Here is a 26,008-nt window from a genome sequence, read left to right on the forward strand (position 1 = left end):
GGCAGAAAATCAGAGGAGTAGCCTTATAACTTTAAATTTTCATTCAATTGTTATATGAACAAAAGTAAATTATTTATATCTAAAACTTTCCCCACTTGAACCCTTGTCACTGACTTTCATGATCTAAGTAAGAGGCACTCTAAGCTTAAAAGAAAAGACTATATAAAAAGACATTTAGATGTTGTCTCTTTTCCTCTAAAAGGGCGGAAAAGCAAAGGACAAGTTTGATCTGAGTTGTATTTCTACCATAAATTATCTGCAAAGCCTGTGGCCAGGGTCATGGTGTCCTTAATTTGTGGCAATGACATTGTGTTTGGCACAAAACGACATGACTCATAAATACTTGAAGAAATAGCACTGCTCACCTCAGAACTGGTTCCCACCAAGGAAGAGGGGAATTTATGATAGCAATTAAAAAGAATCTTTGTATCTGAAGAGAAGCAAATGATCCTCTGATAAAAGTATGTAAGCACACCCTTCCTGTGCTTACAAGTGAGTAACATGGGACAGAAGTTCAGTTTGCTGAGACTCATCTCCTCCATTTCCTATAGCAATAGACTGCTAACAAGATGCCTTATGGGTTGAGATACTTCTAAAGTTGAACAAAGCCACCATCTTGGCTTGATTTCTACTTGTTCACATTGGGAAGCGCCATTTTGCACACATTAAGGGAAACAATAAAATATTCACTTGAATCCCACAAACCCTTGAAAAAACCCTATCAGATTAGAATTGTTGCAGGTCACACACCTAAGTTCCTAAGGCTTGGTTTCAATATGCATTCCTGCTAGGTTGATGGCAAGATTGAACACACATTTAATAAACTCCTGCCAGCCATCTATTTCCTTGGCCAGATGGTGGGAGTAGGAGGATGTGAAAAAAGAGATAAATGAAACCCAAAGATACCTCTCAAGGCCACAGATGAGAATCACTGCCCCGCCCCTCCCAGATGGCAAATGAACCTAGTTCACCTATGGTGGAAATTTTGGATCACTGCAGATCTTATTTAGCATGAAGGCCTCCAGCGAACAGTTGAGAAATCCTGGGCATCATAGAGACAGTGAAAAGCATCCTTTTGATTCCACAAAGGGGCCAAAAGGTATTTATTACTTCCCTGACATTACAAGAGTACCCTTTGCATTGAAATAAACAGGGAAAATGCAGAGGCTACACAGAATTGGACTCAAATCCACAGGGTAAAAACAAAACTCGCTATGCAACAAGTGTGCCACAATCTAACAATATGTTGAGATTCTGTCTTTAGCTAAAAGGAATCTCTGATTTCAGGTTTTGTTTCTTTGATCTTTTCATTAGTAGAAGAACTCACAACCCTAAAGTTTAACTTTGTACATTGCAAGTAGTTTGCAAATGTTTTAGTACTTTATAGATCTATGATCACTTCAACTTGGGCACTTGCTCCATCAATACAGAATGTGACCCATCCACATCTGCTCGTCTGGGGTTATTGGTGTAGCCTCCATAGAGAATATATCCAGTATATTCCCTTCAGGCATTTTTACATTTTATGAAGGACTTGCAATCTTAGCATTTCAGGCAAAAAGGATCTCAGACTCTAGTCCCCCAAATTCCCACCCCCTGCTTCCTGCCCACAAATCCCCTTCACAAAATAGCTAACATTCATTTTCATCTAGACTAGCCAGTGCTTGGAGATCAGTGGTGACAGTGTGACTCCTGCCTCTTGAGGCAGCCCATTCTACTTCCCCATGGAAGTTTTTCCCGAGGTAAAGTATAAATTTGCCCCTTTGCACCTTCTAACCATTGATCCTGTATCTACCTTCTGGAGCCAAACAGAGAAAGCCTAATGCTCCAATGTATGACTTGACATTTATCCCTATTCAATTTCAGCCTATTTGATTTGGCCCACAGTTCTAGCCTGTGGAGGTCTCTTTGGATTCTGATTCTGTCATCCAGGGTGTTAGCTCTCCTCCCTAGCATTGAATCATCTGCAAATTTGATAAGCATGGCTTCTAGATTGTTATCCAAGTCACTGATAAAAAAGTTAACTAGCACAGGGCTAAATTTCTTTGTTTGACATTTAAAGCCCTTTATAATTTAGCACTGGACTATTTTTTCCATGAAAATTACACATTGTTTCCATTCATGCACTCTGTGCTCCAGACAGACTGTTCCTCATTAAAAAAAATAAAATCCATCTTCAGACTACATGGTTTTGAATTGGCCCCAAAGCCTCCAATACTTTTCCTTTCTCACCTCTGCCTATTGGACTTCTGAGCTCAAATATCACCTCCTTCAAGAGGCCTTTCCTGATTTCCCTCAATTGATAGTATCACCCCTTAAATCCTGGTGTTTTCATCCTAAAATCACATTGTAATTTTGTTTAATTAAATACAAGAAATCACATGGATTTGCTCCATGTATATCTGTATATCTATCATACGAGACAGCATGTGTAAAATGCTTTGTAACCTTAAAGCACTACAGAAATGCTAGTTATTATCATTTCAATGTCACCTAATAGATTCTAGAAGTGAGTATGTTGTATGCCCATTGTGTTATGTATGCTCCCGGAAGGAAGCAGCTATTCCATTTTTGTCTTCATATTCCCAGTGCCCGGCAGATTTTGGGAATCTAGGATAAGACTTTCAATTTCACTGATACAGTAAATTCCCAGTGAGCAAATATGGTCACATATTAATCTGCTCAGGGGGTTCCATACATACTCAGCTGGTGACCCAGATGTAATTTCTTTGTGGTATCTCCAATTTCAAAAGCAAAAAAAAAGTTTTACAGAAAAAAAGTCAAAATGTTTTTGTCACATCAGAAAATATAGGTTGGTGTGTTCACAAGATGGTTCATGTACAGAATATGTATTTACCCAATAATACATTACAGATGTAATTATTGGATGAACCCCTTCCTCCCAGAAAATAGTCTATGGTTGATTCTGGAATGTAGATAACATACTTTCTGTATAATGCTGATACTATTTTTTTAAGAAGAGCTATTATCTTTTTTAACTTTTTTTAAAAAAATTATGATTTACTTATTTTTAACATTTGTTAATTTTTTTCAAGTTTCAAATTCTCCTCCTCCTTCTAGTCCCGCCTCCACCTATTGAAAATGCAAGAAATATGATATCGACTATACATCTGAAATCCTGCAAAATGCTTCCATATTAGTTATATTTCAAAAAAATTAAGAAAAAATTAAAAAAGTAGAAAATTATACTTCAACCTATATTCAGACTTCATTGGTTTAAGAACTGTTTTCTTGAGAAGAACTTAAAAATGTTTCCCGGTGCTGCATTGTGGCCTTGGAGTAGTCCTGAATTTTCAAAGGCTATCCTGGGGAGATGTGGACTCTGGCAGGTTCTACTGTGTTAGAAGACTGAGTATATTCTTAATGATACCCTAATTCCTGTTTCTGTGGACCAGCCTACCTGAGGACAAAGAAGCTATATCATTAGCAGGTTTAGTCAACAAGCATTTATAAATCTCCTACTATGTGCCAAGCACCCTGCTTTCAGTAGGGATTCAAAGTAGCAAATCTCCTTTCAAAGGTTAATTCTTTAGCCATGGTAAACCAATAATTCTGTTTAGTCCTTCATTAAATGTCTGCCATAGATTATCATGACTCCATACTAACAAATCAAGTAAGGATTATGTATAAAATATAAGTGTATATTGGATGTATATGTAAATATATAAGTGAAATGTGATGCTGTAGTAGTTACACACAGAGTAAACATGCCATGATATGCATGTTGATCAAAATTGCCACTCCCCCTTAAAGAAAACAAACAAACCCAGAGCTGCGTGACGTTGGGTAAGTCACTTAGCCCCAAATGCCTTGCAAAAAAAAAAAAAAGAAAGAAACAAAATTAGAAACTAAAGAGCTGTGTCTACTTTTTAAAATTCATGGTAAGGTCAAACTTTGCAAAATTTGTTCAAATATCTCAAAGCCCGAAGTTCACTAATACAGACATAATTCTGTAAGATCGATATTGAAAAACTCCAATTTGCCAGATTTCTCCTTTAGCATAAGCTTAACCCCAGTGTTCTGCAATTCCAAGCAAATCAACTTGGATCTGGTCAGAATTATAGTTCTCGAATAGTTTATATCACACAAATTTCTCTTAAATTTGAATAAAAATTGAAAGCATAATGGAAGATTCCACCAAGGTAACACAGATACTTTGTTGTTCAGTTGCGTCTGATTCTTTGTAACCCCATTTGGGTTTTCTTGGCAAAGACACTGGAGTGGTTTGCCATTTTCTTCTCCAGTTCATTTTACAGATGAGGAAACAGGCAATTAGGGCTAAGTGACTTGCCCAGGTTCACTACAGCTAGTAGACAGATTTGAACTCATGAGGATGAGTCTCCCTGACTCCAGGCCTGCACTCTATCCACTGTACCACCTAGCTGCCCCAATGCAGACACTCGCATACACATGTTGTCTTTCTGAGGACTCATTTTACTAGTTCGAATTCTACCTTTTCCACAGCTTCTGAACCTTTGCAATTTGAGTTTTAAATCCCACGCAGAAGATCTAGGCAACATACTGGAGGTCTTCCTTCCTGGCTTTTATCATTTGGAGGGTACTAGTGCACCATTCAGATTCTCCAACCAACATTCTCTGCTCTTGCTGTCCCACCAGCCTATGTTTTTCTGATCATACAGCACTAGGATGGTAGGCGTTAGTTTACCTTTTAACATTTTGGAGTAGATAAACTTTATTTGTTATCCCTTTAAATATGTATCGGCAAAACCCAGAAACTCTTCTTCAATATTACTGAGATTACATTATGACGATGATCGCTGATAGAAAAAGATTGAAAACTATTCTACTCCAGTAGGAGGTAGTAGGTTTCTCATCACTGGAGAACTTCATAGAACAACGATGTTCTAGAACAGATCAGTGGGACTAAATGTCCTTTTAAATACTTCCAGGTTTTGGCATTCAATGACCCTCTACTTCAACTCCCAAATCTTATAGGAAATGAATGGAATGCTTTGTCTAAGAGCATATTGCTAGTTAGGGGCAGATATAAGATTAGAATTTAGAGCTCCTGAGGGTGACATTCACACTCTGATGCTCAGTCATCCCTGGGAACATTAGCATATATGGAGACTAGATTATTTTTAATGTCTACTTTCTTTAAAAATAACAATGTTCTTTAAAAAGCAAAGGAATAAAAAAGCCTGATTTCTTTCCAGGACATTAGGTACCTTGACTGGTCTCTAATTATTCCTTAATATTCATTCTAATTAAATAACACCAGTTTCTAGATGTGCATAAAGCAATTTTGAAGGCTTTGTGGCAGATTTTCCCAGTACATGTACTCTTCTTTCAGTCCATTGGATTTTTATTCAGAGCAGAACTAAATATATAACTGAATATACACTTGGATATGACCTAAATTTATACATTAAAAGTGACCTGAAAGGGAAAGTAGGACTTTCAAAACTGTTTTAGCACTGATACCAGGTCTATAAAACTCAAATAACTACACTACAATATTGCTGTTTAACTTTTTGGACATTTTAAAAATCTGATCATTCTGAAAGATTATATGCAAACTGCAAATCACTAATCTAGAGTCTCACATTGGCTTCAAAATAGTTGATTTAGTGTCCACATATAGACATTAACTGGGAGTAGCTCACTCTCTGGGCTAATGTACTTAGATTCAGCCAGACTGTCACGCATGGAACAAAGCCAAGAACCATCTTGACCAAATGGATGGAATGTCACTGTGGTATGGCGCGCCAAACGCACTGGTGTCTTTATCTCTTGAAAATGCTATTTATTTCAAAGTAGTTGAAAGTCACTTTTAGATGCGGAAGGAATAGGATTTCCCTAATATCTTATACGAAGACGCCAAGAAGTCTGAAAAGGAATTGGGGAGGAGGTACATATGTGGAAGATGTCTTATTCAGGGTCCTAACACAAGATGCATTCCCTCCAGATCATGAGATTGCCTAAGCTATGCTCATAATTCGAATATCAATATTTTCCTGGTTACCCTGCATATCTGGAATAATGGAAGATCACAGTTTCTAATGGATCAAGATGCTGAGATTTGCATATCAAAAAAAGAATAAAATGTATCTTTTGGAAAAGGTGGGTTGCTGATTGCTACATGGGATAATATGGAACTGACACATGTCTCATAATAATATCATTTAGATATTTAAGAAAAATGCATCTAATTTTGACATTTAAAAGAGGTGGAATAGGGAAAAAAAGGAAGTATATCCCGAATTTGGCTCTGATGCCTAAGGAATGCTGAAAAACATGGAGAAAAGACTCTTGTGAATTAAGTAGATCTTCCATGGGTGGGATGGGGTGGGGTTTGGGGTTGAGGGGTGAGGGTGGAGGGGTAGGGACATTAATGGAAGGACCTGGAAAAGAATTATAAAAGATGAGAAAGCAAGAGCAGGTTGCTATATTCATTGTGGGAGGGAATGTCCTCATCAATAAGATAACATATCCATCAGAGTAATGAAGTAGATGATGGATAAACTATTAAAAAATTTTATGTTAAGAAAATACATTTTTGTTTCCCTCCTACTTTAAGATTCTACAGGAAAAGAACAGCATATGTTATTTGGGAGGGAATTTAAGGTGGGAGTGAGTTAAGAATGGTTTAGCATTCACTCAGAGCCTCTAACGGACCTGTCTTTGATAAAGGATTGAGCAAATCCAATTTTAATAAAAGTCGTAATAGCTAGCATGTACATAGCGCTTTAAGTTTGCAAAGTATTTTACCAATACTATCTCAGTTTTAGTAGGATTAATTCTTATAGCTTGAATATTATGTTGCTATTCATAGATTTTATTGCATTGGCCTTTTAAATATAATGTTACACTGAAGGCTTATGTGATCTACTTATTTCGCCCCTGAGCTCTGGACTATCCCCACCCCCCCAGCAAATATGCTCCATTTTATATAATTACTATATCAGTGTAATTTTTATTTGTGTAATTTTGGAGAACATGCTGAAAATCTGGTAGGCTGATATTATTCTGGGAAATACTGTCACTAAAACTCTAATGTTGCTATGATTTATTTTTATAATTTATGCATATCAGAATCCTGATTTGAAGAACTGTGTATATTTATCTGTGTCCATGTTTTATCTCCTGCTACTAGATTATAAACTCCTGTAGGTTAGAACTAGTGGACTTTGAGTCAGAAGTTTGGGATTTGAGTCTAGGTTTCAATGTTTATTAACCACGTGACCTTGAGCAGATCGTCAGCCTTTCTGTCTCAGTTACTCATATTTAAATGGGCACAATGATATTTGTATCACTCACCTCGTTGGTCTGTTATGACTTAGGTGACTTGTAAATCCTAAAGCATCATGGAATTGGAATTGAAACTATCTTTGTATTCCCTATCTTACTCCTGCCCAGGGATTAATACAGCACAGTGTGTTTTAATAAATGCTGTAAATGTTTTTAGCAAATTAATCTTAGTCAACTAATATTGACTAAAGAGAAAATTCACTGACTATTCAAATCTCTGTCTTTAATTTAAAAACACATTTGATTCATTTTTATCATTATTTCAGTAATCTTAAAATAAAAATACTTCTACCCCTCCAGATTAGATTCACTCTTGGAATGGAGAACAATAAAGCAAAAGGATCTGAAACAGTGATTGCATCTGACAGTGCAGGCAATCTTCTGTCCTCCTAGTCCACTCCTTTTCAGCTGGGTGGAGAGAGGTATATTATATTATCTGTTTACATCAGGACCACGAGTGATTTTGCAGTTACTCAGAGTTTGGCCACATTTCTAGGACCTTTGTAATTTACCTTGTTGTAGTCATTGTGTATATTGGTACATCATTTTACTTATTCACTCTGAGTTCATAAAATCTTCTCAGGTTTCTCTAAATTCTTTGTATATGTTACTTCTGATTACAAAGTCACATTCAGTTACCAAAGTTCCCCCACCTCCACCTCCATGCTATGAGCACTTACTTTATTTTTTATTTCTTAGTTACCAGGAAAAGTGCTCATATGAATACTTTGGTATATGTTGAACCTTTGCTTCTGAATTTGATTTCCTTGGGGATATATGTCCAATAATGGGATCCTTGGGTCAAAGGGTATAGATACTTTTGTCTTTTTTTACCCCAGCGTAATTCCAGAATATCTGGAACAAATTGTATCCCGATTGTATTCCAGAATATTTGGAACAAATCACAGCTCTACTAACAATGTATAAATATGCCCTCTTTCCATAGTCAATCCAAGAGAGATTCTTCCTATTGTTTGTCAAGGTGCAGAATTTGAGGAGAAACTTGCAAATTGTCTTTCACTGTTAGAAATTGGCAGCACGTGTTTATACAGCCATTTCGAGGTTGTACTTCTTCTGCCATCAGAGAAGGATCATTGGGGTTATCAGTTGGCATCAATTCCCCCTCTATCTTGGATATCAGACTTTCGGGAATTTGATACAAATATTTACCCACTTTGTAGTTTCCTTTCTTCTACCTTCATTGATTCTATTCATGTAAAGACTTTAATTCTAAGGAATCAAAATGGTCTCGGTTTTCTTAGTGGGGAGAGCCCTGCCTCACTCTAGAGTCAGAGAACCTGGTTCCAAATCCAACTTCTGATACTTTCTACTTGTGTCACCTCTGGCAAGTCATTGAAACTCAGTTTTCTCCTCTGTAAATTAAAAAAAAAGATTGGACTAGATGTCCCCTTGAGGTCCCTTTGGGGTTTAAATCTATGACCCAATGATGACTCAAAAAAATGCTATGCTAGAGAATCAAAACCTCTGAAGCAAATAATCTAAGCAGAAGAATTAAATTTAAATACCAAGCTAGTTCAAATCTGCCTTAGATTTGATCAAGAACTTTTCCCCCAATCCTGGTTTTAATCCCCTTATTTCAAAATACATGTTTGTCTCATATTTTTGACAGTTTTTCAGCCATTGGGGAAAATTTTCAGGAATTCCTTAAGCGATCATATCTAGATTTTAAGTTCCCAAGTCACAGACATTAAGATCCCAATATTTAAGTCAGTATACACTAAAACTAAAAACTAGAATCATTTTATCTTGTCAACTGAAACAAAGCCAAGTCTTCTCTTGACTGTGATGTGTTACTTGTTTGTTATAATTTGGGGGGGGGTGAGGTAGGGAGGAGAGATAATGAAATATGGTCTACCTGGAGGGTTGAAATCTGAAGAAGAGGATTGAGATTTAAATTTTATTCAGAACACAAAAAGGGAAATAACAGGTAAAGAGAGAGCAGATGCAGATAATGCCACTACACAATAATACATGCCGTTCTGTTCGGCAACAAGGGATGTGAAACTCCCGTGAAACAAACGTTATCATAAGATGTACCAATGATAAAACATATCATTACAACCTTCACATCAAAGCTCACACCTGAAGGAGGTGCATTCTACCTCTGGCTAGGAGGTTAATACTATAGCCATGGTGTTTTCATTGAATCATTTCTAGTTATGCATTTGAGTGAAGTTCATAGTAATATTTTCCACTTATTATGTTGAGGATACACACTCTGCAGTGGCATTCCCAAATAATGCAATATACCATCAACATAAAAAGAAAGTCCCTGTGGGGATTTTATCATGAGTTCAAAATATAATTATCTGGATCTCTTTTACAGTGAATTTGCTTTTTTAAAGGTCCTGTGTGAAAAGAATCTGAAGGGCACGTGTCTATATAAGCAGAATTCCATAAGCATGGTAGAAAATAAAATCAGTTTTGCTTTAAATACTAGAGAACCAAATACTACTTCCTTTGGATGGTTTTCTGCCTGTGGGGGGAAAAACTGCAAATTGTTTCTGTAGACTTTATGACTTAGGAAATGAATAAGTAGTGATGAAAAATTTCACTCTTTGGATGACAGTGCATGAGATGAGAAGACATCAGGCTGTTTCTATTGAGTCATATGCATTGGCCTGAGTTCAGATTTCATTTCTTAGCACACAGATCCATGGCAAATGGCAGCAAACTCACTAGTTATATAGGGAGAGGGTAAAGGTAAAGGGGTGAAGAGCCCAAAGAATCTCTCATCGAGTCATTATATGGCAGAGAGCTCTATCATGCTTTCCTACATTTTTTGTGAAGAAAAATTATGACGCAGTATAATTTTCTTCGTCTAACTCAAGTTAAGATTTTGTTGAAACAGTCTGCTAGAGGCTGCTGAGGGGGTGGAAGACCCACCAACAACCAGCACACAGAAAGCTGCCAACATAGGTTGTTTTGATCTGCTTTACTAAGGAAAGCAATGTTAAGTGGTTAACAATCTTACTTTAATCCAGTGTACAAATATCATTCACTTAGTTTAGGGGAAAGAGCCAGCACCCTGAACTTCAGAGCAAATAAAAACAAATTACAAACATCAATAGACAGACCTTGTCTGATTCAAATCCCAATGCATAGTTACCAGGGTTTAACAAAGTCCAAATGTCCGGGTTTACAAGCTGGAGGGCTCTTAACTACAGCTGCCCAGAGTCTCCACATCAACACACCTTCAAGAGTGAGAGCCCTAAGCAAATATCCCTGTCTTCTCTTTTTACGCACCATTTAGCCCGCATTGAACATCATCTGAGCGACCAGAACTTAAGCTCTGACTATTGGCTCTGGTCTTAGCGACTCCCCTTAGTACTCTGTGGGCTCCACACCCACATGGGCTTAGCACCTAGTAGCTAGCAGTTTTGGGCCTACTTGGAAGTGAAGATATAATCAGACCTCCCTTCATTGGCCCCACCTGGAGCCCCACCTTAGTTACCAACGAAGATTTTCAACACATGATTTCAACAATCTCAAAGTGTCATTAAAATGTCACTTTACTCAATTTACTTGATCAAAGTTCCATGTTTATATGTAAATTCCAATTTATACAGACATATACATGCATATATACAATATACATATATATGTAAACATACAATATACATGTGAGAAATAGTATACACATGCACAAACACACACACAAATATTCTTTTTTCTCCTTGAACATCACTCCAACCTCACCACATATATCTATTGGGTTTTTCTATTTAAATGTTTCCTATATTTTTCCTTTTTTTGTATATACATATATATATATATCCTCATTATTATTAGATGCAAAAATGCATTAAAAATAAATCTATAAAAGAGAGAGATTGGCATAGTAGACAGAAAGCAGGCCTCGTACCTAGGAAAAGCTTGGTTCAGGGCATACCTTTGATATTGGCTCTGTCCTGGGGACGTCACTCACCTTCTCAGTGGTCTAGGCAACTCTCCGAGACTCTAGATTTCAGAGAAGATGCTGATCTTCTCTGGTACAAAGAGTTTCCATGGGAGGAATTCCCTCTATCAATCAAATCCCAGGTCTAGTCCCCATTCCTATCTCCCTATCTTATATAACTGATTGATCTTTGCAGTACATGACATCCTTTTAGAGCTGGTTTTGACTCACATATTACTCTATAGTCAGAAAAAATCAGATGTATCATTGTGACATGACCAAGTGGATCCTCACTCAGTAATAGGCCTTCTAAGGGTTATCCCTTTGTTATCTGCCACAGTGAGGATACATTTTAATTCGGGGCAGAAAGGTGTTTTCTGATGTGTACATGAGACAGGATGTTATTATGCTACTGATTTCCTGCCCTCCACCCCCCCCATTTTTGGTTCAAAGAATTCTCAAGTTCTGTTATTTGCTTCACAGCACTCCAAATATTAAAACCTCAGTCCTCCCTCCCTCCTCTCCACTTCCTCCTTCTACTCACTCTGCATACATAGCCCATCTGTGCAGTTCTTGGATTGCAAAACGAGTCCTTCGCAGTCCTTGCCTCCATTCTTGGGGGCTGGTGCTGAGCACTCTCTCCTGCGCCAATGCGTACACTCGGTTCCACAGGTCGACCATTTGCTCCATGCTGTCCACCGACCATCCACTAGCACACCCACACAAGCACAAAAACAAATGTAAAAATAGCATCACTCAAGGAAATGTAGAAGTATCTTGAATTTGGGGGGCGTCTATGTCTTTTCTGTAAACAGGAAGGGAGATATGTTTTGGTGATGTTTCCCAAGGACCTTTCTTTTCATTCTCCTTTTCCCTACTATAAAGCCTCTAACATCCTCTGTACCTGATTGGCCAGTTTACATGCAACCCTTCCAATGAGCCTTGTATTGGGGAAATCATCATTTTGTCATAAGAACTGAAGTCACATTGATTTTTCAGGTTCGATCCTTTGGAATCACATTTTTTCTGTGTTGTGACAGGCCTGTCAGCAACTTCAATGAAAATAAATCCAGATATTGAGATTTTCAAGATACTATATGTATAAAAATACCCAAAATAATATATTACTTCAGGGTTTTGCTTTCAATGTTTCCTGTATGTGTCACAGATGTGCAAACAAAAAGTTGTGCATGAGATTTTTTGTTTCTTATAGCATAGAAATACATCTAACAACATAGCCACCATAGGAACATGCTTATTTTGAAGGCCAGATGTAACAATGCCAACAGGTTCTAGAGATGGAAGCGATCTTAAGAGTCTAAACTCCTTATCTTGAAAACAAAAAAACGGAGGCTTAGATAAAGTAGTGGCAGAGCCAAGATTTTATTTTCCCAAGCAACTCCAAATTACTTTTTTTATTTACTTTGTGTAAATTTTGAGTTTATATGCTTACCTGCTCCCCATCCACCTCCCAATACCTGTCAACCCTGCCCCTAGAAGAATAGAAGCTCCTTGAGGGCAGGAATAGTTTTGCTTTGTTTTATTTTGTTTGTCTTTGGCTTTCCAGTCTATAGTACAGTGATTGGCGTATTAATAACCACTTGTTGAAATGAAAGTTGTAAGGTGACCTTCTAAGAACTGGGATTTGAACCAAAGCCTTTTGACTTTGATCCAGTGCTCTTCCATCCTACGACTTCACTGCTTTCCAACATCTTTAGGATTTCCAAAGTACTAGCAAAAGCAGCTTGAGGAAATTCAAGTATGCATGTGATCATACATTTGTGTATCTGTAGCCAAACTGGACTGAGAAGGTTCAGGGAAAAGAGCTTAAAGTATGGGGCTTAGAGCTGGAAAGGATCTCTGAGATCAAGTAGCCCAATTCTATCATTTGATAAATGAGTGAACTTAGGTCCCCCAGAAGCAAAGTGAATTAGCCAAGGTCAATTGGTCCAATGGAAAGAGCCCAAATGTGAAGCAAGAGTACTGGGGTTTAAATGTTGGCTGTGTTACTTTTTACCTATATGATCTTTTAGCCTCTGGATCTCAGTTTCCTTATCCATATAATGAGGGTGTTGGACTGGACAATCTCTAATGTCTCTTCCAACTAAATCTACCATTCTGTGATCTTAAATGGGAGAGCTGGAATTTGAACCCAAGTTCTTATACTACAGAACTAATGCTTGTGGGTCTCTAACATCTTGCTTCCCATAACAGATTGGAAATGTCATTCCTGTCCAGTGACCCCCTTGAGTCTTCTAGCAAGTGCCAGATAGCAAGGTCTAGTACTTAAATGTCATTTTTTCTACTTTGTGTTTAAGTCTATGTCAACTTGGTTAAATTCAGCAAACATTTATGAAGTTCCGACTGTGGGTGGCTGTAGTTATATTATTGGGTAAACTCCATTAACTACTTTAAAATAGTCACAGACCCATGCTTTAAGTTTTTGCTTTTCTTAAATTGCTGTTTACAAGGAATTAGGTACCCTTGACCCCTCTAGCCACCTCCCAGAAATAGAGCCAACCCATGTCCCTCCTGTTACAAGTCCTTCCTCCTTTCTGGTCTTACAGAATAGGAATATTATTCCTCCCCAAGACCATTTTGAACTGGTCTACTGTCTGTTCTCTGTATAAGAGCTTCCATCTTCTCCCTGTGCTATTGCACAAGTGGTCTTCTTGTCTGCAATGCATGCCAAGATCACTTCAGACTCTTAGATTCCCTAGCTTCCTTTCCAGCCCATCTTGAGGGGTGCCTCCTACTCCAGACCTTTCCTGATCTCCCAAGTGTTTAATTTCTCTTGACATTTCTTCATTCATGTCTCCTATTTACTCCTCTGTTTGCATCTTGTTTGTGTTTTTTGTTTGTTTAATACAATATTTACTTTTTGTCTTAATTAACAATTATTGAAGTTGGGGCAATTCCTTCAAGACCCCTTTGTTCCTTTGAGGTATATGGTAAAATTGTCCCTAGGGAGGTCAAAGGGGCATTCAGGATTTTTCAATCTAGCCTTCCCTCTGTTGTTGTATAAAACCCACTCTATCCCAAGGGACAGTAAGTCACTCAAGGAGTGGAGTACTCAGACCAGAGGACCTGAAAGGAACCTCAGAGGCCATCTAGTCCAATCCCCTCATTTTGTATCTGAGGAAACTGAAGCTTAGAAAGTAGGTAATTTGGCCAAGGTCATATAGATAGTACCTGTCATAGGTGGGATTTGAACCCACGTCCTCTGATTCTGTATTAAGGGTTCTTTCCATCATAACACACTTTTAAATTCAATTGCTACAAGTCTGTTTCTTACTAGTATTATTAATGGGCCTATTTAAGGTCCTGAAATGATGCATAGATGTTGATTTTGAGCTTGCTTTGACTCTCTTTAAAAGAGTAAAAGGCTAATGAGCGACTCCTGCTCCTGTGTAATAACTCTTGCTTCATTAGAAAATTTTAAGTCTCTTGTGCAGGTCTTTTGCAGTCTTACTCTGACTCTCAGCATGGTTGGTTGGCCCATTGAAGTTAATATAAAGCTAATATAGGTTAATGGGGTTCGATTCCACCAGGACCTGCTCAGCTATCTGCTCTTCCACTAGTCTTCTCTGCATCAGAAACAGTGTCTCTCTTGATTCTAGACCTGTAGAGATCATCCAGTAACAAGGGAGAATTCTCAGTTCTGGGACTCCATTCTGGGGCTGAGTTGTCCTAATTGATCAATGAATACAAATAAACCTAACCCAATATATGTAGTCCACAGAGACCCAGCTTTACATCACATCTACATAACCACCAGGACAACAGATTTTGGCCTGTACTTGCCCTCCCTATTCCCAAAGAGCTTGTCAATCTACTGACCCTATAGCTCCATTCATATTCCCTGTGACAACCTGTGCCAAAAACCTGGCCAACACTTCCTCATCTGTGTTATTATTCCTCTATTAGTATATAAACTCTTTAAGGTCAGGGACTGCTTTTCTTTTGTATTTTTAGATCTAGTACTTAGTACAGTGCTTGAAACATGGTAGGTACTTAAATGCCTGTTGATTGACAGACTCATTCAAAATAGTTAGAAATTCCCAACAATAATTACATATGAAGTACATGAAGCTAAAAGACAGCATGGTACAGTAGTTGGCCAAGGTGATTTTTGGTACCCTCATTTGTGAAATGGGGATAGTAGTATTCAGAATTTGGGGGAAATCAGGAATAGGTTCATATTTAGCTATGTGAATGAGGGTAATTCACTCAACCTTAGGTTCCTTAAGTCTAAAATGGTGATGATAATTCTGGTTTGAAGGGTTGTTTAAGGCACCAGTGAGATAATGTACATAAAATACTTTGCCAAACTTTAAGGCACTATATACCTTTTGAGGATTGTTGTTGTCTTGGAATATTATTATTACACTGCAAGGTTGTTGTGAAATGAATGCCATAAAAAATGAGTTGTTTTTAATATTACACTGGCCTAGACTTAACACAAACCGCACATGACCAGAAAATTAGGAATGCTAAGTATAAATGAAATATCTATTATCTATCTGTCTGTCTTAACTGTCTGCAAAATTGAAATATATACAATGTCCCAGAAATCTTAATGAAATTTTAGGCTCTAATAACTTCAGATTTAGAAATATCTTAAATTTACAAAAATAAATTTAAATAATTTCTTTATTTAAATTTCTTTTATACTTATTTAGTTTTATGAATTTTGTAAGATTACCTATGTAAATTTTTATTTAACAAAATGTGGCACATGCATTGTGTGTATGACACTTTCCAAATGGTACTTTCTAAGAATGGTGGATTGGTTGACCACCTCAGTCACCTGATCTATCTCCATTAGACTTTTTCTTTCATTCAAATTCATTCAAATCTGTTAGGTATTCACTCAAACCTCTTTCTTTGGATAATCTCAAGGGTAAGATTACAAATACAATCCTTTTAGTCATTGGGCCACAGTTGAGGAAAGTTTTTACACTGTTCAAAAATCACCCAGAGGGACATAGAGCACAAAATGGTGGATAAGTTGAATTTTAATATCCTTTCCTGAAAGACCTTTCAAATGTTCTTTTTGTGAATTTGTAGCATTCATGCCTTTGGTTATTAAAGCTTAAAACTGCCTATCTGCGTTTTATATCTATATATTTTACAAGGTCATCTACTTACATTTGTTATTGTGGAAATAATAACATGGATAGGACAGCACATGAAAAAATGTTGAAGTTACTATGTGACAGAAATAGTCTAGTTTACAGATGAATGGAGTATCATATAGCAAAATAACCAAATGGTTCATTGTAGGAGTGTGATTGCTTGGAGACTCAGGAATCTGTGAAAGTGATAAATGTTGGTTTCAGTGACTCTCCCATCTATAAGTGATATCTGAAGGAGGAGGTCCTGCCTAGCAGTGACATTAACAAGAATTGCAAAATAAAGAAGAAAAGGAAGCAAGGTGCCTGTTAATGCACAAACTGGATAATCCACTACTAAATATTTGAGTTGGTTGTATAATTAATTCTCAATTTATTCATATTAATGTAGTACTGTAGGGGTTTGAATTATTCTGAAATCATTTAGATTTTGCTTTGGTATGTGTTACATGCATACTCTATTCATAGTATGCATGCTTCTTAGCTGTGTTTGCTTTAGGTTAATATTAAATGTTGTTTTCATTCCTTGAACACAACAAGGAGATAGCTTAGAAATGAGCTAGGTGGCAAAGAAGCAATCTTGGGATTAGACGTTGCTGCAGATAATCTATAAACTAAACACTCCATATGTATAGTTAATTAAAAGTAGGCTGTTTGGTATTTGCAAAATTCATTACCCAATTGTCACAAATCTTTCTCAGTTTCTTTAATTTAAGCCCCAAATTTCTAGTTGCCTTGCCTAGAAGTTGACATTACAGTTATGCATGATTCCTTCCAAATCATTTTCTAAATTTATGTTCTGATTTACTTTCACAGCTTTTTGAGGACCAAGAACTTTTGTTCTTAACATTTTCAGCTTTCAATGCTACTCAAAACTTTTGTATAACAAAGCATTCATCTTGGCTTAAGCTTTGTGGAATATTGTGGAAGGATCAAATTAGCTGATTTTTGGAGCTCCTGTTTGCATACAATTTTGCATATTTCTGTGACAATTGAATAGTTCTTTTATCAAATGCTTGAATTATCAACAAGATAAGAATTAAGTGGAAAGATGTTTTTTTTTTAATATTTCACAAATTCAGGTCAGTTATTCCAAGAGTACCCTTGAATAGTCAATATGTAGGTTACTTTTTTGCCCCCCCTCCACCACATCCTCTAAGACACACAGTAGATATCATCATTGTTAGACTTGAGCCTAAGCAGACTGCACTCACTTTCACCAAAAGACCTAGAATGGAGATAGGGAAATATGGAAACCTGATTTACTGACCTGGGCATAATGTTGTACAGGCTATTTTCTGAACACTTTGTCCTTCACAAAAGGCACCACCATTGAGTGGTGCTGGGTTGGTGCAAGTTCTTGTACGTTTCTGATAACCTCGTCCACATCGACTGTTACATACAGACCATTCAGTCCAGGTGGACCAGCCACCATTCACTAAAACAAAGGAGACAATAAAAACTGCATTATACATACATTTAAAAACCCTAAACCAATCTCTGAAACAGTCTAGATGGAAGTTTTAAAATTGGATGGATCCAGAGGGGTCATCTAGTCAAACACCAGTGAAAGAAATGATTATTTCTCCCTTGTATTAGTAACTAATTATTGAATCAGGATGAAAGTTTTTCCCTTTTCTACTTCCTCATCCAGAAATCAACAGTGTAGGAAATCTTTTTCAAAGATAGTAAAAGAAATTTCAAGTTTGGGCTAATGGGAAGAGTCCTGTTCATTATGTTTACTCAGACAGGTCTGGAAAAATGTGGATTCTCTCTTTTGTCAGCAGGTGATATGGAAAATGATAAGTCTCTTTGACCAAGACTTGGGTGAGGCAAGTCACAATCCTCCAAGACCCTCATTCCAATACAGCCCAACCTCTCATTATAATATTCATTCTCTCATAAATTTTTGACCAATCAGAGCTGATTGCCACCCTCAAGATCATCTATTCTTCCAAGGGCATATAAGCTATGAGCCCACCACCATGGGGGTCTTTTGCATTCAAGAGTGACACTGACCTATTTTTATTAATAAAGATGCTAGCTTTATTGTAAAATGATAAAATTACCCAGAAACTATGTCTCTCAAACTTTTTAAATGCCATACCACATTTTATACAGGGAAAGGAGCAAGCATTTATTAAGCACTTACTTCATGCCCAGTGCTGCACTAAACGCCTTAAAATTGTTGTTGTAGTTCGGTCATGTCCGACTCTCAGTGATCCCATTTGGGGTTTTCTTGGCAAAGATACTGGAGTGGTTTGCCATTTCCTCCTCCAGCTCATTTTATAGATGAGGAACTGAGGCAAACAGGGTTAAATGACTCACACAGCTATAAGTATCTGAGGCTGGATTTGAACTCAGAAAGATGAGTCTTCCTGATTCCAAGCCAGTGCGCTATCCACTATGCCACCTACCTGCCCCACTTTACAAACACTGTCTCATTTGATCTTTATAATAACCCCACTATTTATCCCTGTTTTACAGTTGAGGAAACTGAGGCAGACAGAAATTAAGTGACTTTCCCAGGTTCACACAGCTAGTAGAGAAGTGTCCAAGGCCAGATTTGTACTTAGGTCTTCCAGACTCCAGGCCCAGTGCTCTGTATACTATGGTACTGATGGGGGAGGGGATCTAAACCCTTAAAAGGAAAAGACCATGTCTTTGGGATCTGGCCCCAAAAAAGGAAAAGCCCTGGACTTTCCCATGTGGTGCAGGTCCCTGGCATCCACCTGGGACAATAGGCCCTTCCCAGTTAATTAACTGCCCTTTCATTGTTTGCACCTGGTCCCACCCTAGACCTCCACTCTTTAATTCCATCTAGACCCCTTCTCTGTTCCTATAGTCATCTGTATAAAAAAGCCATCTTGCCTCCATTAAAGGGCTCAGATTCCTAAAGAGTCTGGCCAGTATGGCAGATTTTTAGAATCACACCTACCCTGATGGGTGTTCTAATAAATCTTGTCTTTGGCTGAAAGAAAGCTTGGGTCAAATTCATTAGAGGCAGGACCCATGTGTCTGCGTTTCAGTGTCCCAGCACCCTTAAACTTCAACAGTACCACCTCACTGCCTCATAAGGAAGCTTAGAGCCATTCAAGTTAAATGACTTTGCCAAGGTGCTATCTATTGAGTGTCAGGATTAGGATAAGGCTGTGATTGTCCCAGCTGCTAGTTTATTGTTCTATTCCATTGCAACATGATGATTTAGAATAGCTGAGTTGTTCTTAAAATGTTGTCATGGAAACAATTCTTCTACATGATTATTCAGACTATAAAGTCAATATAAAAAAAAAACTATCTTATTTCAATGACAGACCATTAATTATCTTTCAAATTGTGCACACATTCAAATACATTAATGATTTTGATTCAGTTTAGTTATATAAGTTAATTTAGTCAAAACAACAGGTTTGACTTATTTCTCCACCATGCTGACTAACTGGTTGAATGAATTAATGACCAATAAAGTCAAAATGGAAGGCCTATTATAAGTGAAGTCATGTAAGCTAAGTATAGCATGTGGATTAACTTATCTGCATTTTGACAAATGCACATACTTATAGTGTATTCTCCATTTCTAAAAAATTCGTCCTGGAACTTTTTTTTTCAAATATCTCACTACTTAGATAAGAGTGTTCTCAAAATCTTAGTGATACCTTCTAGATTTATTAGTGAGTTATGAGAGTATCCCTCCTAGTTAATGTATGGCAGATGTACCATTTTCATCATTTCATGAATATCAAATGTACCAGAAATTCATTTAACAGACTTGTAGCAAGAAATATTTTTATATGCTTGTTCTTAGAATACTTCCTTCCTTTACTTTTTAATCTCTGACAACCTGGGTAAAGAGAGAATAGGGCAGGGCATATTGATAGCCTACAGAGAAAGCAGTCAGTTCGTTTTCCCCAAGGCTACTTAACCAACTCAAGCTTCTATGTCCTAGAATATTCAAATGTTACCTTCACCCCCTAGCCTCAGGTCAGATTTCCTGTTTAAGAAGCTCTGAAAGTTGGCATTTAAATTGCCCTAAATCTGAATTTTAATTCACAATTTAAAACCATTCAGTCACATGTATTTGCAACATTCTTGAATAGAGTATGTATAATATATGCTAGATCTATGAGTACTGTATAAATACTTATACTACTGAAGAGGGAAACTTGCACCTACCCTGAACTCTGATGAAATGCATATTTTATTTATGATTTGTATGCATTGTGACCATACCCTGTTTCTTCTTTGCTTGCCACATTCTCCTAATGAACTCATTGAATTGGTTTACAACAGACACAGAGCAAGAAATATTCCCATTGTGATCCAAGGAAGGTAATTAATTACAATAAGACATAACCCTTGAACTGACCAGCAAATTAATGCTGAGGCATTGCAGGATTTTAAAATTCTTTTCATAGTCTGTCCTATCACTAAAGGACTGCTAAATAGTACAGTGGATAGAGTGCTGAGCCTGAAGTCAGGAAGACACATCATTGTGAGTTCAAGTCTGGCCTCAGATACTAACTAGCTCTGTGTGGGCAAGCCACTTAGCCCTGTTTGCCTCCATTTCCTCATCTGTAAGATGAGCTGGAATAGAAAATGGTAAACTACTCCAGTAACTTTGCCAAAAAAAAATCCAAATGGGGTCATGAAGAATTGAACAACAACCGCTTATCACTAAAATGATAGTTTGTAAAAAATAAATAAATAATAATAATAATAATAAATTTTCTGAAGCCTTTTTGCTTCAGTCCTTGTGGAACTCTCTTTTTCTCAGAGACTAAGTCAACTGAAGAACCACTAACCTACTAATGATAGTAATCAAACTATAATCACATGATGAACCTGACTCATGATCATGGCTATCAGCCTCCTAAAGGAAGGCATATAGGAAGACTCATTTCTTTCATTTAAGTCTTTCTTTGATGCTTCCTCTATGGCAAGATCCTGGCTTCTTATGGCAGCAGAGCACCTAGTCTAGTGGATCTTATCAAATTGGAAAGGTATCAGTTAGGACCTCTTCTCTGAGGACCAACGCAGACAGAAAAAAGCTCATTGGGAGGTTGTCCACAGAATGAATAAATTTTCGGTCTTGGCGTCTCATTAACTAAGATGCAGAAGGGCTGAAATTTGCGTTGATGGAAGGAGTACCCACATCCATGACATCAGATTTCTGAAGAAATGAATTATTAACTCTTTCAATAAGGGATACAATCCACATCTCCAAAACAGTAATGTAAAGTCCTTTCTAATGGCATTCTAAACTCTAGTTATTTCTATCCTCCACACTTTCCCATGCATCCTCTGAATCATCCTCTCAACCAATCGCTAAGCATTTGAATATCTGCCATGTACCCAGCAATGTTAGGGAGACAAAAGAAGTATAACATGTGGTCTCTGCCCTCAGAGAAATCTGTAATCTCTCTGAGGCCATATTACCATACTTTAGGTTCCTAGGTTTCTTCAAACCTTTGAGAATGGATCAGGCCTGGAAAAAATCCATGAAGTATCTTTAAACTCCTTGGTCTCTATCCTTAGGGCTGTTATGCTATAACCTGGTGTGCTCAATGGCCGGGCTTTGAGACCAGGCATACAGTTGGATTATAATCAACTGAGCATATGCCATTTGACAATATATTGGGATTTACCAACTCAACCATGATTTGGAAACTACTACTACTACATTACCTGAGAAGCATTCCAAATATCACTTGTCAGGGGGAGACTGTGAAGACAGAGGGTTCTTTAGGAGTGGGCCAGGAGCTCTATAGAGGTATTTCACTAGAGCAATGAGGCTGATAAGAATCTTTGGCTTAACCCATAGTGAACTGGGATCCCCCCAACTTTGGTAAGACAAAAAAGCTTACCATAGACTATAACGGTTGCTGTCGTGCTTTTCCTCTTGGCGACGATATTTTTGGCAACACATGTATAATTTGCTGTATCTGAGAGGCGAGCCTGCTTTATAATCAGGTTGTGGTCAATGGTAATATAAAAATTCCGATCTTCAACAGGATCAATTATCTCTTCATTTTTCAACCACTCCACCTATGGTGCATAAAAATATTAAATAAATCCCCACTTTTGAAACCTTGAAAAATTTTTTTCTCTTTCTGTTTACTTCATGATGGGCATAAAATGCCTCCCTACCATGATATGCAAATTGGGGGAAATAACTTAGTGAGGTCATACCAAGTATCACTCACCGGCCAAACATGCTGATTCTGTCTGTACCATATTGCACTCAAATGTCAATGAACCAATTGGGAAATACAGTGTTCAAATTGTTTTCATTTTCCTCTGCAGGTATTGATGGGAGAACATGTATTGCCAGGTTCAGAACCCAATCAAAAATAATAGGTTAAGCATTTCAAAGAACTCAAACCATTTGGTATTTGATTTGTTTACTCCTGGCAACTTACGTGCTTCATTTCAGAAAAGAGAATAGGAATACAAAAAAAGAGCTCAAAATCATCTCAGATTCCATGTAGCTTTAATAGAACAAAATGTGGATGATTGAAGTATAAGTCAAGTTGAAACATATGGATTAAATTATCCTGAAAATGCTCTTATTTGGAAGAATGTGTTTAGGGAATCATTTAAGCCAAAACATTTGAAAAATCAATCTACCCACCCCCCATATAGCTTGGCTCATCCATCATCCATACTCAAGAGTTAGACATGTTTTTTTAAAGAATCACTTTCTAGTCATTAAAATGGCATCTTTCCCCCCCCCCATTTAGTCATGGAAATAAGGCACCTTAACATTTCCTGATTTGTTTTAAGGGTTCAAAGATGGTAGGGAAACCTTTCAGTGATAGGAGATCAATATTGGTGCCATTTCTTAGATAGTCAGAAGCATCTCCGACTCCAGAGGAGGTCTGAAAATTCTTCAGCAAATCTGTCAGGATGTTTGATGTAGCACATCTTGAGCTTCTATCTAACTAGGGAACTCTATGATGACATTCCTCAGACACAAATTTGATAGGTAACTTGTAAAATAGGACCAAACAAGCACTTGAGGCAAAAATGTGGGTAGGAGCAGTTCTATGCCTTGCTTGAAGTTTCAAATACATGCTTATTCCTTAATTCCTAATATATTCTCTAATTAAAGGTGATATTAGTGCAGACTATCTCAAGCAACGTCTAATCCTAGGAATCATTTGTTAATTAGTCTTCAAATACAGACTGACTCATTCCGTCAAATACCAGAGGTAGGCATAAGATATAGAAAATAACCAGATAATCACTATATCGGCACCTATCTCTTCTAGAACCCTCTACTCTGTAAAGATGAGAAGGTGAGTTTAAGTCATTTTTTTCCAGTCAGCATTTTATTTGGAAACATCACTGTGAACCTTGGCCCCAGGCTACACAGCACCACTGGAAACACATGTTCAACATGTTCCCAAATCATACAATTCTTAGTAATACCAGGACACTACACCAATCTTGAATTTCCAATTATCACATCCAAGGAATTCTCAGCACTTGACATTTAACCCCACAGTGCAATAAGCTACCGATATTTAAGATTAATATATAGCATGGGAAATTGAAAATTCTTGCTCCATAAACATGATGAACATGTCAAATCTTTATAAATAAACATCCGGTGAAGAGAAAAATGACAATCTAATTCATCTTTATACAGAGAGTAATAACGGCAAATGGGTAGGGAGATTGCACCATTGCCTGGCCGATCCCAGGAGGCCTCAGCCCCAGGTGGGCCCAGTTCAGGCACCATCCAATCTGGTGCGGTGCAACACAGACAGATGAGTCACTAAGACATTGCGCATCTACAAGAGCAACTACTGACTGGACAGCTGCACCAGGGGTCAGGCCATTCGTTCTGGAGCAAATTGGGAGGAATGGGGTGGTTCAAGACGGGTCTTTACATCATATTCTGTGGCTGAAGGGGTGAGTGGGGGGAGTGGGAGATGGGACACTGGGAAGAAGGGGAAAAGAGGGTCTACTTTGTAGAGAGAATGAGGGTCACAATCAGGACATATAGCCCAAGCACCTCAGCGAATATCAGAATCAGGATCATCCTCACGAACAGTTGGGGCTGCTGCTTTGTCCCCTGAATACCAGCATCACCTACAGTGCCAATGGCAAAGCCAGCTGCCAGCCCACTCAGGCCCACGCTGAGGCCTGCTTCCAGCTGAAAAAAAGCTCTTGAACAGGGTGATTCCTGGTGTCAGACAGTTGGCAATGAGAACAGCTACCACCAGACCATAGATAGCGATGATACCAGCCATGATGACAGGAATGATTGACTTCATGATCAGCTCAGGTCGCATGACTGACATGGCTGTGATACCAGAGCCACTTTTTGCTGTGCCATAAGCCACACCAAGAGCGCTTAAGACCATGGCTGCCGAGGCACCCACGATGGCGAAGAAGGACTTGTATTTGGTACTTTTGGACATGTCTGGGTGGGATGGTGTGAATTCGGGAGACCTAAGTCATTTTCTATAAAACTGAAAATCCACTCACAGATAATTGAGAATTGGCTTTTATTTATGCCTACCTGGCAATGTTTAAATTTCTTAACAAAGGTGGTAGCAAGCCAGTGTGTATTAATAACAAAGGCAAAAAATGATATACCATGTCAATCCCTGGTTTCAAGGCCACATAACATGATCCACAGGGTATCTCATGAGAAATTTATTCATTTAAACTTTTTATATAATGGAAGGAAGTCCAAGATGTACAAGTGACAGAACTGCTGAGATTAGGGAGAGGAAAGAGGAGAGAATAACACAATTGTTGGCAGAAAGGAACTTTCTTCTTTAACAGAATTACAAATTTTCATCGAGGATTTTTTTTAAACTCAGAATTAACACTTCAAAGAAACAGGGTCTGTCCAAAGTCTAGAATCTTGCAAGGCCTCATGGATTGATGATAACAAAATTGTATTCTTGTGTTATATTTCGTTAGCAGAATTCTATTGTAAAGAGAAAGAATGTCTCCTTGTCATACTAAACAATATCAGTAATTCTATCTGCAGAAACTAAATTTTAAATTATGACAAAATGGTAGCTGAATAATTGCAAACATGGATGGAACAAAATGAGAATATTATACCATGATAGCTGCAAGAAGATTGATGCTAATCTGACTTGAATCACTTACTTGAATTTTTCCAGAAAGAAGAAAATGGATAAAATCTTTCAAATATCTTCTGATCCCTTCTAGCATGCATTTCTAGCATGTCACAACTTCTTATGCTTAAAAAATCCTCTTCAAATTTTCATTGGCTAGCATCAAGGTAGGCAGAAGATATGACATTATAATATTACTCAAGTTTCCTATTCTTTAAAATGCATTGAGTATAATTCTTTCAGGTCTAAAATAAGCTCATTTCCCCCCTCCATCCCTGGTAACAATGAGGTACCCTGGGGTCCATTAGAAGTATTGGGTATTTCACCAACTCTCCTGGGGCAGTCATTAGACATCTGTTGTAGCTGGGGTTAATCAATGAGTTCCATAGAACATTTCAGATTATATCTCTGGGGAGAAGGAAATTCTGTAGGTAAAAGAACTTATGGTGGTGACTTGGGAATTATGTTGTATCTTTTAGGATTATCCTCAGTTTCGCAAGATAAATTATTCTTGGTTGGAGGTTGTTATATTATATTCCAAGATTTCCTTTCTTTTC

General features: G+C 37.7%; 1 protein-coding gene and 1 pseudogene across 1 annotated transcript in view; both read right to left on the reverse strand.

The window, feature by feature from the left end:
* Window positions 1–26,008, reverse strand: part of UNC5C (unc-5 netrin receptor C) — a 438,193-nt gene that overhangs the window by 71,017 nt on the left and 341,168 nt on the right. The window contains exons 5-7 of the mRNA XM_036765340.1: window positions 22,212–22,392; window positions 17,618–17,785; window positions 11,757–11,921 (exon numbers count right to left, since the gene is read on the reverse strand). Of these exons, the coding sequence (XP_036621235.1) occupies window positions 11,757–11,921; window positions 17,618–17,785; window positions 22,212–22,392 (514 nt within the window). The remainder of the gene's footprint in view (window positions 1–11,756; window positions 11,922–17,617; window positions 17,786–22,211; window positions 22,393–26,008) is intronic.
* Window positions 24,317–24,776, reverse strand: LOC118855263 (annotated as a pseudogene).

The sequence above is a fragment of the Trichosurus vulpecula genome, chromosome 6 (genome assembly GCF_011100635.1).
Source record: "Trichosurus vulpecula isolate mTriVul1 chromosome 6, mTriVul1.pri, whole genome shotgun sequence".
NCBI classification, from domain to species: Eukaryota; Metazoa; Chordata; class Mammalia; order Diprotodontia; family Phalangeridae; genus Trichosurus; species Trichosurus vulpecula.